The 13,435-nt window shown below is 41.3% G+C and overlaps 1 protein-coding gene across 2 annotated transcripts in view; it reads left to right on the forward strand.

Moving 5' to 3' along the window:
- The window catches only part of Ptprg (protein tyrosine phosphatase receptor type G), a 655,084-nt gene that overhangs the window by 152,660 nt on the left and 488,989 nt on the right, over nucleotides 1-13,435 (forward strand). For both annotated transcript variants that reach the window (XM_051206878.1, XM_051206880.1), the window contains exon 2: nucleotides 13,177-13,281. In XM_051206878.1, the coding sequence (XP_051062835.1) occupies nucleotides 13,177-13,281 (105 nt within the window). The remainder of the gene's footprint in view (nucleotides 1-13,176; nucleotides 13,282-13,435) is intronic.

Consider the following 13,435-nt stretch of genomic DNA (forward strand, 5'->3'; position numbering starts at 1 on the left):
ATTCAATTTTGCTTGATCGTGAAGCCCCCAAAGATAGAGTTTTCTTTTGACATGAGTGTTTTTATTTTAAAAAGAAAGAGGTCTAGTTCCCTTCCAACCTTCAGTTTGATTGACTAGATTCCAGCGTTATAAAACTATTTAAATTTCAAGTGGACATCTTCACTAGAAATTGATTTTTCTCGGATTTTTGTATACAAATAGTTATGGGGTAGTATTGAACTGAAACTTTGAACTTTGGGCTTGAGTTTTGCAAATCATAAATTGCTTTTCCTTTTGAATCTAGATGAGTCTTGTAGTATAATTGGTCTGAAATGGAGGTGTTACAGAAAGTAGAACTAAGAGAAGAAATGTGAAATAAGCCATGTCCTCAACACTGCCATTTCTTCATTGGAAAATGACATTTGCTTAAATACTACACCCAACACACACACACACACACACACACACACACACACACACACACACACACTTTCTTCCCCTTTGAATTATTCAAGAAATTGCTATTAGAGCTATTTAAACAGACTGAATGATAAGTACTTTAGCCATCTTGATGTGATCAGGCAAAAAATTTTTTATGTGGTTACAGTTTTTTTTTAATTAAATCATTTTACTTAAGATTCTAATGGCTCTTTAGAATTATTTTCCTTGAGAGTTGTATTGTGTTATTTCAAGTTAATAACTCCCTTTCAAGCAAAGCAGAATGTGAGGCAGTTCTCCTAGTGATTTCTTGCTATGTTCAAAGAGAACAAAGCTAGCTTCATTCTTTCTGGAACAGAAGCACCTCAGAGACATGGAGATAGCATGGACTTGCAGCCTTGGGTTGCTCTAACTAGAAGCACTAGGGTGGTTGCCTGGCAGTGTTAGCCATTTCTTTGTGTCTTTATTTTCCCTTTAAATGACATAGATCTATACCTCTTGAATAAAAAATGCCAATGAGGGACCTGTATGTGGGAATTTGGGGAGGGAGAAATGGTCCTGTGCACTAAGAAATTTTGTTATAGTTGACCATTTACCCTTCTCCCAGCAGAACGTCTTACTGTCCCTGGATGATGGTGATGATGATGATTCTTTTTCTGTTGCCACTGCTTCTGCTTCTGCTCCTCTTTCTTACTGTCCTCCCCCCCCCTCCCCATCAGCTTACTTGGGACTGGAATTACAGACAGTTGTTAGCTGCCATGTGGGTGCTGAGAGCTGGACCTGGATCCTCTGGAAGAGCAGTCAGTGCTTTTAACTGCAGAGCCATCTTTCCAGCCCTTCTCCCGTATTCTTATGTGACTTCTACTCAAGCTTGAGATGCTGCTAAAGATGAAATCTTCATCATCTACTCATGATGAATACCTTTAGATCTCATTTATTAATTAGTCTCATCTAAATGGCTTTCTGTGTATGTGCTTATATCATGTTGTGGAAGAACGATTCACCCACCCCAAGAGTAATTAAGGCTGGCAGAATGGAGGCCAAGGCCATGCTCTTAGATATGTTTAAATAATGATTAAATGATTTCTAAAACTTCACCCAGGGCCCCAGGTTCAGTTCCCAGCACCTATGTGGTAGCTCACAAGCACCTATAACTTCAGTTCCGGGGGGTCCAATGCCTCTTTTGGGCCTCTGATGGCACCAGCATGCTAATGGTATATGTTAGTACACTCAGGCACACACATAAACATAAATGAACCTTTGGGGAAAAATCCTGCCCATTGTTGCTGTGGAATCTACAACAGTGTGCTCTGGATCTCTGGACTCCAGTGCCCTGCAGGCTGTCATTCCTCTTTTATGAGGGTATGTTTTTAAATAAAATTTTTATTCTTTGGGCTTTTATATGTGTATACAATATATTTCTATAATTCATCCCCTCCCCCCAGGATCATGTTCACTTCTGTAAACAAAACTGAAATCCAACCACCGAGTCCAGTGAGTGCATGGGGCCATCTACTGAGTCATAGCTCATCTACCAGGGACCACACCCCTAAAGAAAACAGAGTCTTCCTCCCCTCAGTCATCAACTGTCAGTGGCTCCTCTGCTTGGGGTGGGAGTTCCTGCGCACCTCTGCAATCCATGCTGGAATGTTGACTGGCTTGGTCTTAAGTAGTCTATAGTCACTGCTGTGAGTTCAGGACACTGTTTCGCTCAGTTGCCTTACACCTCTGCTTTCTAGAATGTTTTCCTTTTCGATCTTTCAGTCACTGTAGACTCTACAGTTGTCACTCTATTAATCACTGCCCACTTACAAGAGGCTTCTCTAACAAGGTCCAAGAGCTTGACTGATCTATGGGTGCAGATGTGTTTAGGAAGCAGTTTGATACAAGAGGGCATAGTTTTATGTAGCGTAAGAAAAATGTAGTGGTGTTATGGTCTCTGGGTTTTTGTTTGGAAAGTGTGTGTGTGTGTGTGTGTGTGTGTGTGCATATACATGCACACACATGTGCATGATTGTGTCATGGTGTGGTTAGAAGCCAGAGGATGACTGGAGGCATTTGTGTCTTCCTTCCATCATGTGGGTTCAGGGCTTTGAAGTTAGGTGTTTGGGGCTGAAGACGTCTTTACCAACTGGGCCATTACTGCTTGTTTCTCTTTCACTTTTCTTTATAAATAGATGTTTCTGCTTTGGTTCCCATCACCTTTTAAATGTTGATATGCATAATGAATTTATTTATTTGTTTGTTTTTTGTTTTTGCTTTTGTGGTAGTTGATGTCAGACCTGGGATCTTCTGCATGCTAAGCAAGCATTTTGCCACCAAAACACAGCCTCAGCCCCTTCCGTTCCTTTTTTAACCTATCTCCACTCAGGTGAAAAGGGCAATAGTGAGTTGGTAGAAAAGAGAAGCCAAATAAAGCTAAAGGCCAGCTGGGTCTGTATGTATTCATATGAGGGTGTATCTCCAGAAATGTGCTCTGTAGAACTCTGCAGCCCTCAGCTGCTGGTGCATACTTAGTCTAGGCCTAGGCGGTGGGATTTGAACTTAAGTTCTCACGCTTGCACAGCAAGCACCTTTACCCAATGAGCCAGTCTTCCCAGACTCCAAAACTAGCCTCTTCATGACCTTAGTTTTCCATGGTTCATTATCCGTATGATGTCATCCAGTCTCAGGTTCTACCCCTCTTTCTTTGAATGCTCTAAATTGAATTACCCAGTCTCCAACTACACCAAGGATATTCTTCTTTGTGTTTTCTGTGGTAGTGTGTTGTGTGTCTTTATACTTGCTTTCCAATGTTTCCAAGTCAAGTTCAAAGAGAACACAAGACTGACTATGCACTGTCTAATAATGGCCCCTGGAAGTCACAGGTCTCTGGATAGTGGAAGGAATGTTGTGAATTAGTACTACCCATGTTATCTTCAGCAAAATGGTGTCATGGTTGCAATAAACTATGAACTTGATCCTCAAATCACATCCACGTTTGTGCTTGTAATCTGCTATTAGTGGTGGTTATCCTGGTGGATATTTGTGTTATTTCAGGGATCCCTGTTTTCGTTCTCTTCCTGATGCTGTAACTGAATACCACAGAGTGGATGATGTAGAATGAATAAAGGTATATTTAGCTCTGTTTCTAGTGGCTGAGAAGTGTAAGAAGTTGTTATTGATGTCTGATAATTGTATTAATTGATTTATGAAGGCTGATTCTTATGACCCAATTATCTCCTAACAGTTTTACCTTCTAACACCAGTACTATATAAAGTTGAGGGTTAAGTTTCCAAACATGTGAAAATTGGGAGATTTTGAACAATAGTAGCAGTCAATAATCACAATGTTCTAGAATTGTGAATTATTTGTTTGCTTTTGGCATATTTTGCTAGTTAGTGGATACGATGACATTTTCAAATGTGTGCTGAGCCACAGGTGAGATTTTTTTTTTTTTAACTTCACAGAACTTTTTGTTCTGTATGAAACCCATTTTAATACCTCACAAACAATACACACACATTGATAATCTGACTATGTAAATATCCCATGCTCCAAAGATGATTTCTGGAAAGTAAAAGTGTATTAGGCAATAAGAATCACACATTTTAAACAAAAAGGTGGAATGAAGAGAATTTATTAGCCAGTAATCACTTCTCCCCCAATCCCCAGGGACATTGTAACTATGTTGATGTGTATATGGCATGGGTGCCTTTCCTTTTGTAGGCAGTATTGTGTGTGTAGTTGTAATTGGATCTTCTCCACAGCACACCATTCTACATTTTCTGAGTACCATTAGGAGCATGCTTTTATCCTTTCTGCCAGCAGAAGTAGGAAAAAGTATCCTAGATAGCTCAGTACTTTCGAAAGGATTCCATTTTTAGTGGTTGAGGCTCATGTAGAAGACTTTTTCACTTTGAGCAAATGGCTTTGCTATTCACTCAGGTCCTTTATGGTGTCCCCAATGCAATTTTATGTATGATAGTTCTGAGAAGTATGACAGTAGCTCAGTAGTAGAGCGCTTGCTGAGGATGTATGAGGTCCTGAGTCTATCTCTAACACTAGGCAGAGGAAAAAGAAAGCAAAAATTGTAGTACTTTGCCATCTCTGATGGCGTGAGAATAGTTTCTGTCTCCAGGCTGTGTATCCCTGGACAAGTAATATAGCTTTTTGGAATAATTATAACTAGATCATGAGATTTCCACTGCATCAGTTCCACGAGCCACTGTACTGGTAATTTTCAACAGTACCTGCTCCCAAGGCAGTAGTTTACTTAGTAAGTTCCATCTGATGGACTGGGCTGTGACTGCAAACTAATGGCCATGGGGGCACTACTTCCGAAGTAAAAATGGTCGAGTGGAGTGGAAGTGCGAAGATCTAGCTATCTCAGAGTCCTCCTCTAAACAGGTGCCTGCCCTCCATACCTTATATTGTTGACATTGGGAATAAACTCCCATTAGAATTAGAGAAACATGGTATTGGAGTTCTTTCCTGAATTTTCCCTCACTGGACAGATGGACATAAGGACATATGGACAGACAGACAGACAGACAGAGACACACACACACTAACTACATGAGAATGCATGAAAGCACACACATACACACATGGTGAAATAAAACACCTAGGTGATGTGCTTGCTCAGCTTGCTGGCCAACATCAGGTAAACTTTGGGTTGTTTTTGCCATTTTGTGGATCACTAAAATTTTATAAAAACTTACCACAGTGGTTAAGTCAGTGTACCTCTGTCACATTGAAGGTGACCAACACACTACCTGCAGCAAGTCTTCATTTTTTTTATAACAGACTTTCAAGCCTCAATTCTTTGGGAGCCAAAGAGTATTTATTATTCTAAAACAGGCCTGTAGTGCTGCTCACCTCTGACTGGCACCATGATGTCTTTGAAGCCAAGAACCCGATCTTTCTTTTTCAGGATTGTGCCTTTGTGTCAGGGAATTGTCTCTTTCGGATTTTCTTTGCAAGGGGTTATTAAGCTGTGGGAAGAGTTGGCTTTTGAAGTATGCCATGTGTGCCTCAGACCTTTCGGAAAGGGTATTTAGTCTCTGAACTTCTAAAACTATGGCAGAGTTAATTATAGCAGAGGGGGTAGCTCTCATTTTTAAAGTCTTGATTTAAAAGACAACAGATTCTGCCATTTGCAGTCGTGTTGTGTTATAGTTGCTCAGGGTTTTGCTCCTACCTTTTTTAGTTTTCTGGCGCTGTTTTGTATCCCTGCTGCCCAGTAGGTCCTAACATTACTTTGTGATCCCTTGTTCCCTAGAAGTGCCTCTGAGTTTTGATGGTTTATTTTGCTTAAAAAGAAACTACGGCCCCATGTTAGGTTTCTTTATCATGTCACACAATGAAAAACAATTTTTGTAGTTGGGACAATAGGTGCATTTGAATACGATGAAACAGACAATCTACTGTAATATAAATCCATTGTATTTGAGGTTAGTGCAATACCACATAGCAGCTAGCAGTCTGCAGTCCTAGCTGCTCAGGAGCACCCTTCTTGATTCTGCGTTTTGGGACATTCACCAAGTACATTTTACCACAATTAATTGAAATGTAGTACAAAGGAAATGTGAGACTAGTCAGAATATTTAATTACTTTTAACTATAATTTGATACATTTGCTCATTGTAGGCACAAAAAAGATAAAGATATATTCATTTCAGACTATTGTGTGGAGTTTAGTGTTCTTAAATGCTCTTTCAAATTTGCAGAAAATTATGCCTGATTTGATCATCCATGAGGGATCCTTAATTTGTTTGTTGTATGAGGAGTTATAATAGACATAAACAGCCTGCTTAACTCTTTGTTTGCCACTGTAAAGATATGCATTGTGCATTTGAAAATCAGAGGGCCTATTCATTTTAGTGGGCTTATTTATGGGGACTTGGATAGAAGAACCAGGCTTCCTTCATCGTTGTCCCAGCTGTCATCCTGTGTAGCTTTCATTGTGCATTGATGAACCACAGTTGCTTTGTTGTAATGTCTTCAGGCTTGAATAGAAATTAATATCTTCTCTCTTCTCCCAGACCCCACATCACTTGAAATGCCCCAGAATTAGGCATCTAGGTAGTGAAAAAATACTTTCATGTACAAATACTAAGTGTATAGGAATGTTTTAGAAGGAATTTAAGATGTTCTTATTATAAACCAAACCAAATTAGTTTCTACTGCTGTATAACTTTACTTTCTCCCCACCCCCTCTTGTCTTGCAAGAAGATTTCTCTGTGTAACAGCCCTGGCTTTGGAGACCCGGCTGGCCACATACTCACGGAGATCCAACTGCCTCTGCCTCCCAAGTGCTGGGATTAAATGTGTGTGCCACCAATGCCCAGATAACCTTAGTTTCTTGTGTGACTATTAATGATATTAGTTAATTTTTCATTGTGGTAGCAGATATCTTGGACAAAATTAGAAAGGAAGAAAGATTAATGTTTGTAGTTTCAGGGGTTTTAGTCCTTGGCAGCGACACTGTTTTTTTCCTGATTTTTTTTTTTTTTTTTGTGGAGAGAAAACTCATATTGGAAGGGCAACGTCACTCACTTCATGGCATCCAGGAAGCAGGGAGAGAGCAGAGGTTGGACACAGGAGATATCTACAAAAACATGCCTCCCACAGACCTACTCTTTTCAGTCACGATCCACTTCCTGCTAGTCCATTTAGCTATAAAGTCATGCACAGTTACATCCCTTGATGAAGTGAGTGTCTTCTTCAAGGTTGGTTCTCAGGGTTAGGGAATAAGCTTCCAACACAGACACACGTGTGTGTGTGTGTGTGTGTGTGTGTGTGTGTGTGTGTGAGAGAGAGAGAGAGAGAGAGAGAGAGAGAGAGACAGACAGACAGACAGACAGACAGACAGATAGAGAGTGTTTTGACTTCATGCCAGATATGTGTGATCATTTTTGAGCAGAGATGAAGTAGACATTACTGGTACAAGCAGGAAAGTCATTGTGTGGTGTAGAAGTAAGCACATCTCTTCTAAAATCTTCCCTTCCATGGTGGGCATCTCATACCTCCATTGTTCATGTACAGATGCATCCGCATAAAAGAAGACATCATGTTCTGTATACTTTTAGTCATGCCTTTACAATTTGGGAAGAAGTGTATATGACAACTCTCTCCCTCCCTTCCTCCCTCCCTCCCCGATCTCACTGTGTAGTACTGGCTGGCCAGGAACTGTGACCTGAAATCACAGAGATTTGCCTGCCTGTGCCTTCCAAGTGTTGGGATTAAGAGGTACACACCACCACATCCAACTTGATTCCTATTTCTTCTAGTCTTAGAGGCATTTGCTTCTTTCCAACAGTGAAATGTAAGAAGACATTGGGGCTAGAGAGATGGTGATTAGTTAGTACTGCTCAGGACTGTTGCAGAGTTTGGTTCCCAGCATCCGAGTCTGGTGGTTTACAACTGATATCATAACTCTGGCTCTAGAAGATTATGATATGATACTCCCTTCTGCCTCTGTGGGCACCTGCATACACAAGCGGCATGCTTATGTGTGCATGTGTGTGCACACGTGAAAATGAAAGCAACTTAAAAATAAAAATTATCTATGTCAAAATGTTACCTAATTAGTTGAGAACCTTCTAAAGGAAAAATGTTCATACACAATAAATGCAGGGGAGTTAATAAAACTTCAAGTTCCTTTCCCCAAGTTTCTGTGAAATTCTGAGTGTATAGAACTATCCTAAAGATGTAGTTAAGGAGATGGGTAACACATCTGCTTTATATTCCCATAGTACAAACATTTATTCTTATAAACTGTGTCCAGTAGCTCTGGGAAATTAAATCATGCACACAGGAAACTGTTTCGTTGATATCTGCAGTAATAGGTAACTCACAGGATATTTTTATAGGAAGGGATTGGACCTTTGGGTCTGAAACATTTTTTATCTTTTTCATTTTAGGCTGGAAATGAGGTAGGCTGTGTAGAAGTTCTGAGAGTGTCTGAAAACCCCCTGATGAAAATGCCTGCCACTCATTTGGCTCTCTGCCTAGCAACCAAGTTGACTTAAGAGTCCTCCTGCTGAGAGAGATGGAAGCATCATTGACTAGTTAATTCTGATGGTCTTTAACTCTACACTTTCATCTTTTCAGGACTGCTAGACTGGGATGACAGGAGTTTGTCCCTCCTAAACACATTTGATTATTCTATACTCAAGACTCTCAAAAACTGCTTCAGTTTGAAATTCCTCTGCCCAGGTTTGCTAGTCAGCTGGGGATATGTTTACATTGCTTAAATGACATTAGAGTTGACCTCTTTCAGAAATATACGTATCTGTGTATACCACTGGGCTTTTCTGTGTTGCATACAAGTGTTCCAAAAATTTAGAACATTATATATCACACCACGAAAGGCCCCTGTATGCTTTCAGCTGACAAATGACTTCATATCCATAAACCAGAGGGGCTTGGTTGTAGAATTTGCTAGAGTTTATGTTTGTATAACAGTATCTGCCCCTCCTTGTTATTCAAATGATAACCATAGGCAGATTTACACGTATTGTCTGTTCTGAAGAGTGAAACCACACATTTTCATGAGTATGCTCCATTTTTAATTGTGTAATTAAGTTGCTGACATAGCAAGTATGCAATTTCACATTAAGGTAAGGATCCGTAAAGGCATGCATTTGCATAATTTAATTTTCTGCACAGAAGATATTGAAAATCAATAGCATGATTCATAGCCATACTATAGCATGGCATGCTGCTGCCATTCACTGTTGGAGCTGAGGAGAGTCCGGAGTATTAAAATTGATTGAATTTGGCATGCTGAGTCTGTAGCTTTACTGGGAACCACAGATTGTTACCATTTGCAAGCCTCTGTTCCTTCAAGAAAATATTAAGTTGCTTTGTGCTTTGTATACATTATATATGTTTTGACTGCTATTCAGATAGTTTTTAAAAATGCACTGAGGATTACCTCGGTTTTCAATGGAAAGATATTTGAGGTGAGGACTTTAGATCATCCTCCTTAGTTTATACAGGTGCCATTAATACACAATTCCATCCTGGAGGTGGGATAAGGAACCATACATACATAACTGGCACAATGGACAGGAAAAGTAAATATAGTTATTTTACCATATTTACTAATTTGTTGGAAAGTATGTGGTACCCAGGGATAGAATGAATGCTTTGTTTCCCTGGTGGTTTCTGAATCACCTCTCCAAGTATCTGCCTGTTGGGTTTTCAGGCTCTTTCCATCCTGCTCTGTGAGCAGTGGTCCTACAAGTAAGATAGTGGAGGCAGAAGGTGACTTTTGGCTGTTCCTGTCTCTCTCTCTCTCTATCTTTCTTTGTGTGTGTGTGTGTGTGTGTGTGTGTGCGCGCGCACATACTGCACAAGCGCGCGCGTGTGTGTGTGTGTGAGAGAGACAGAGAGAGAGACCAAGCCACACACACCCCTTATAAACATATATGTAAAATCATATAACATATATATGTAAAATCATCGAGGACATTTTAAAAGTGATTATCTGGGTCCTACTCCAAAATAATTTAATTTGAATTTCAAAGCACAGAGTCCAGGAAGGTGATTTCTATTTTAAAAAATTTATCCCTGATCTGGGTGGCGGCGGCGGCGGCGGCGGCGGCAGTGCACACCTTTAATCCCAGCACTTCAGAGGCAGAGACAGGTGGACCTCTGTGAGTTCCAGGCTAGCCTGGTCTACAGAGTAAGTTCCAGGAGAGGCTCTAAAGCTGCAGAGAACTGTCTTGAAAAACAAAAAACAAACAAAAATTTATCTCTGAATTGATAATCTTTTACAAGGACGACCATTTGTGAATATGTAAATTGTCAATCAGCAATTGAAGTGACTGTTTAAAGTCATTGTCAGTATAGACTATTTGCACAGGTGACACATACAGAGTTCTGCACTCTCATCAGTTTGTGGTAACCCTCCAACTCTACAGGTTCAGGACTAGCTTCTAGTTAGTGCTGGCCAGGGCTTAATGCTGTCAAGAGAATTGATCTGGCTTGGCTCCAGGTTTTGTTGTTCTGCTGACCCCATACTTGATACTTGGACTGTCTCACTACATACCACCTCACCCTTTGGGAACCGTGTCCCAACACTTCAGTGGGCTTCTGTCTAGCCCTTCTATAAGCAAAGAAGCCTGGCTCATACCCTTCTGCACGATTTCATCATGGATCTTCAGGATGCTGGTGTGTGGAGACTCAGTGGCTTCAATTTACAGAAGGGCAAGTGTGTGTTGGAGGGATAAGGGCGTCTGGGTAGCTGTGGGTGGACAGAATGGGCTGTGATTGCTTCTGAAGCATTGACTGTGGAACAAATTCCTATTCCCATGGTGCTCAGGGAGTGCACCTCTAAAACAGTTCAGTTTAAATTCAGTAGTGTTTACTGGAGCAGAAGAAAATGGAAAATGGTCTGTGAACCCAATAAATACCCAGGAGAAGCTCTGAGAAATCATCCCCCAGTGAGCTCAGTTGTCATTTTAGAGAAAGGAGGGTGAGGCATGGAAGTCAACTGAATGTGGGCCTGAGAATGTACCCCAGGGTAGAGCTCTGATCTAGCATGCACAAAGTTTAGTCTCTGTTCACCAATAAGTTGGGTATGCTGAAGTACACACTTGTAATCCCCAAATTGGGAACATGGCATCAAGGCCACCAAAAGTTTAAAGCCATCTTGAACTACATGAGACCTTGTTTTCCAACAATCATAAACTAAAAATTATGGGCTGCAGCTGAGGCAGCCACCAATCGTTGGTCACATCTTTATGCATTCCAGACAATTAAATTCCTGCAAGTTCACCTGCATCCAGGAAGAGGTCAGTTAGTCAAAATCAATCCCCATATCTTTTGTTCTGTTGGACTCGGAGCTGAGGCTGGTGCTCTGCATGCGGTAAGTCCTAATGTCTTCTCAAATATTGTCCAGGCTTCTCATTTTACAGACAAGGAAACTGAGATAATACTCCAAACCCTCATAGACTTGGCATTTATTGCTCACATTGTCAAGATATGCTGTACCCATTGTCCTGGTACGGAGACAAAGGGCTTCAGGGCGTTGTGTGAAGCACTGTAAGCAGGTGCATATTAAACACATATGCACAGAAATGAACTGACTGTTCATCATGAAGGAAGCAGGAGGGGATGCTGCAGTTATGAACTTAGGTGAGAACTATCACTCACTGGTGCTGTGTGGCTCATCTACAGAACTGAAGGATGTGTGGGATGGTGAGTGGCCACAGTTTTATTGCACCTGACAGTGAGCTGCAACTTAAATATTCTTTACTTTGTTATTCAGGACTAGTGAACAAACGGGTTTCCCTTTGTCATTCATGTCTGGAGTTCCTTCCATTCACATGCTCCCTATAGGCTCATTTCAGGAGCATCTGTGTGTGTTCCAGCCCTGACTGCAAGTCTTAGACTCGTTCTTGCAGTTGTGCTGTTTTTTATTGGCCACCACTTTCTCATCAAAGATAACACCCTCATTGCTAAAGAATGGCAGTAGAAATGGAAGTTAAGCATTGCTCTTCTCATTCCTCATCTCAGAGCACATGGACATTTCTCCTAACCATTCTCTCTGCTTCCTAAAAGCAGCCTTGATTTTGTTCGGGTGCATTTGAGTATTAATATAGGTGGGTGGTGTGTATTGTTTTGGAATCTGGACACTTGTGATATCTGTCCTTGTATACATCTGTGGTTTAGGTGTGGGCTCATCACTAGAGGCAATTTGCATGTGATGGAAAGGATTAAGGGTGGGGTGTGGTTGGAGGGTGTGTGCCCATAGAAACTTTCCATTGCTGTAGAGAATCCTTTCGCTTTTGGTGGGTGGATTGGCTTTCTTTTGAGTTTTCAGAAGTTTATCACCATTATACAGTACTTCCTCTGACCATTGGCAGGGGAAGATTGGGTGCTTTGCTGTCCTACTTTGGGATTCTGTTTGTGGGCAAAGGGTATGGAAAATGGGTATTCAGCAAGACGGGTCTCCAGGGCATGTGCTTCCTTTGGGGGACAGGGGCTGTGGTTTTGATGCATTTCTTTGGCTCTCAATTCTGCTATGTGCTTTTTGTGACACTGGGGCTTGCCCGGTGAGCGTCTCTGCACCTGAAATTACCCCTCCCCAACACATACAAGTAACAAACACAGAGAAGAACACATGTGCCCAGGAGACTTTTTACACCCACAACACATTTATTCAGGTAGTTAGAATCCAAAGGACACATTTTGGTTTAAAAGGTGATTGGAGCTTAGGCAAGTAAAAGTTATTTTCTTGATTGAAGCTTATTATCACTTGGTGTCCACACTTGATATTGTACAGATTAAATAATACAATATTTATAATAGGGAATGCCCAGTGAAGGTTCAGCTGGGGGTTATACCTGTAATCTCAGCAGAGAGAATCCGGGTAGGCAGGAGCTTGGATGGGAGTTTGAGGCTAACCTGATCTACAAGGTTACTTGCAGGTTATCTGGATACTGTCTCAAACAAACAGACAGCCAAACAAGCTGCAACCTAAATTCAAACACAGACCATCATAGATGTTATTAATATGAACAGTAAATGTGTTGATGTCTTGCTTTGGGATTTCTTACAGGAGGTAATCTTCCTGCCTCAACTAAGTGTTGGGACCACAGGCACTAACGCCTCATAACAAGGCAAAGCAGAGGCTGTATTCAGACAGTCCCAAAGGCCTGTGCTTCTGTGCCTACCTGTGCTATATATGACGGAACATCTTTCCTGTGCCCTGCGTCCACCTATGCGTGATGAGTGACTCACTGTGTTCTCCTCTCTTCCAGCATTGACCGAAGGCTATGTGGGGGCCCTGCAGGAGAGCAGACAGGGCAGCTCTGTGCAGATCCGCAGGCGCAAGGCATCCGGAGACCCCTACTGGGCATATTCGGGTGAGTCTGGCTGTATGCCAAGTTGTTTAGTGCCCTGGAAGGGTTAAAGAAAAGCAGAATCAGGAATTCACCTGAGCCCTGTTTGTTCAAGCAAATATTGCTTTGTTAAAAGTTGAAACTTTGAAGCCTGCTCTTTCCATGTTTTCTCAATGCC

This window comes from Phodopus roborovskii, unplaced genomic scaffold (genome assembly GCF_943737965.1).
Source record: "Phodopus roborovskii unplaced genomic scaffold, PHOROB, whole genome shotgun sequence".
Taxonomy (NCBI): domain Eukaryota; kingdom Metazoa; phylum Chordata; class Mammalia; order Rodentia; family Cricetidae; genus Phodopus; species Phodopus roborovskii.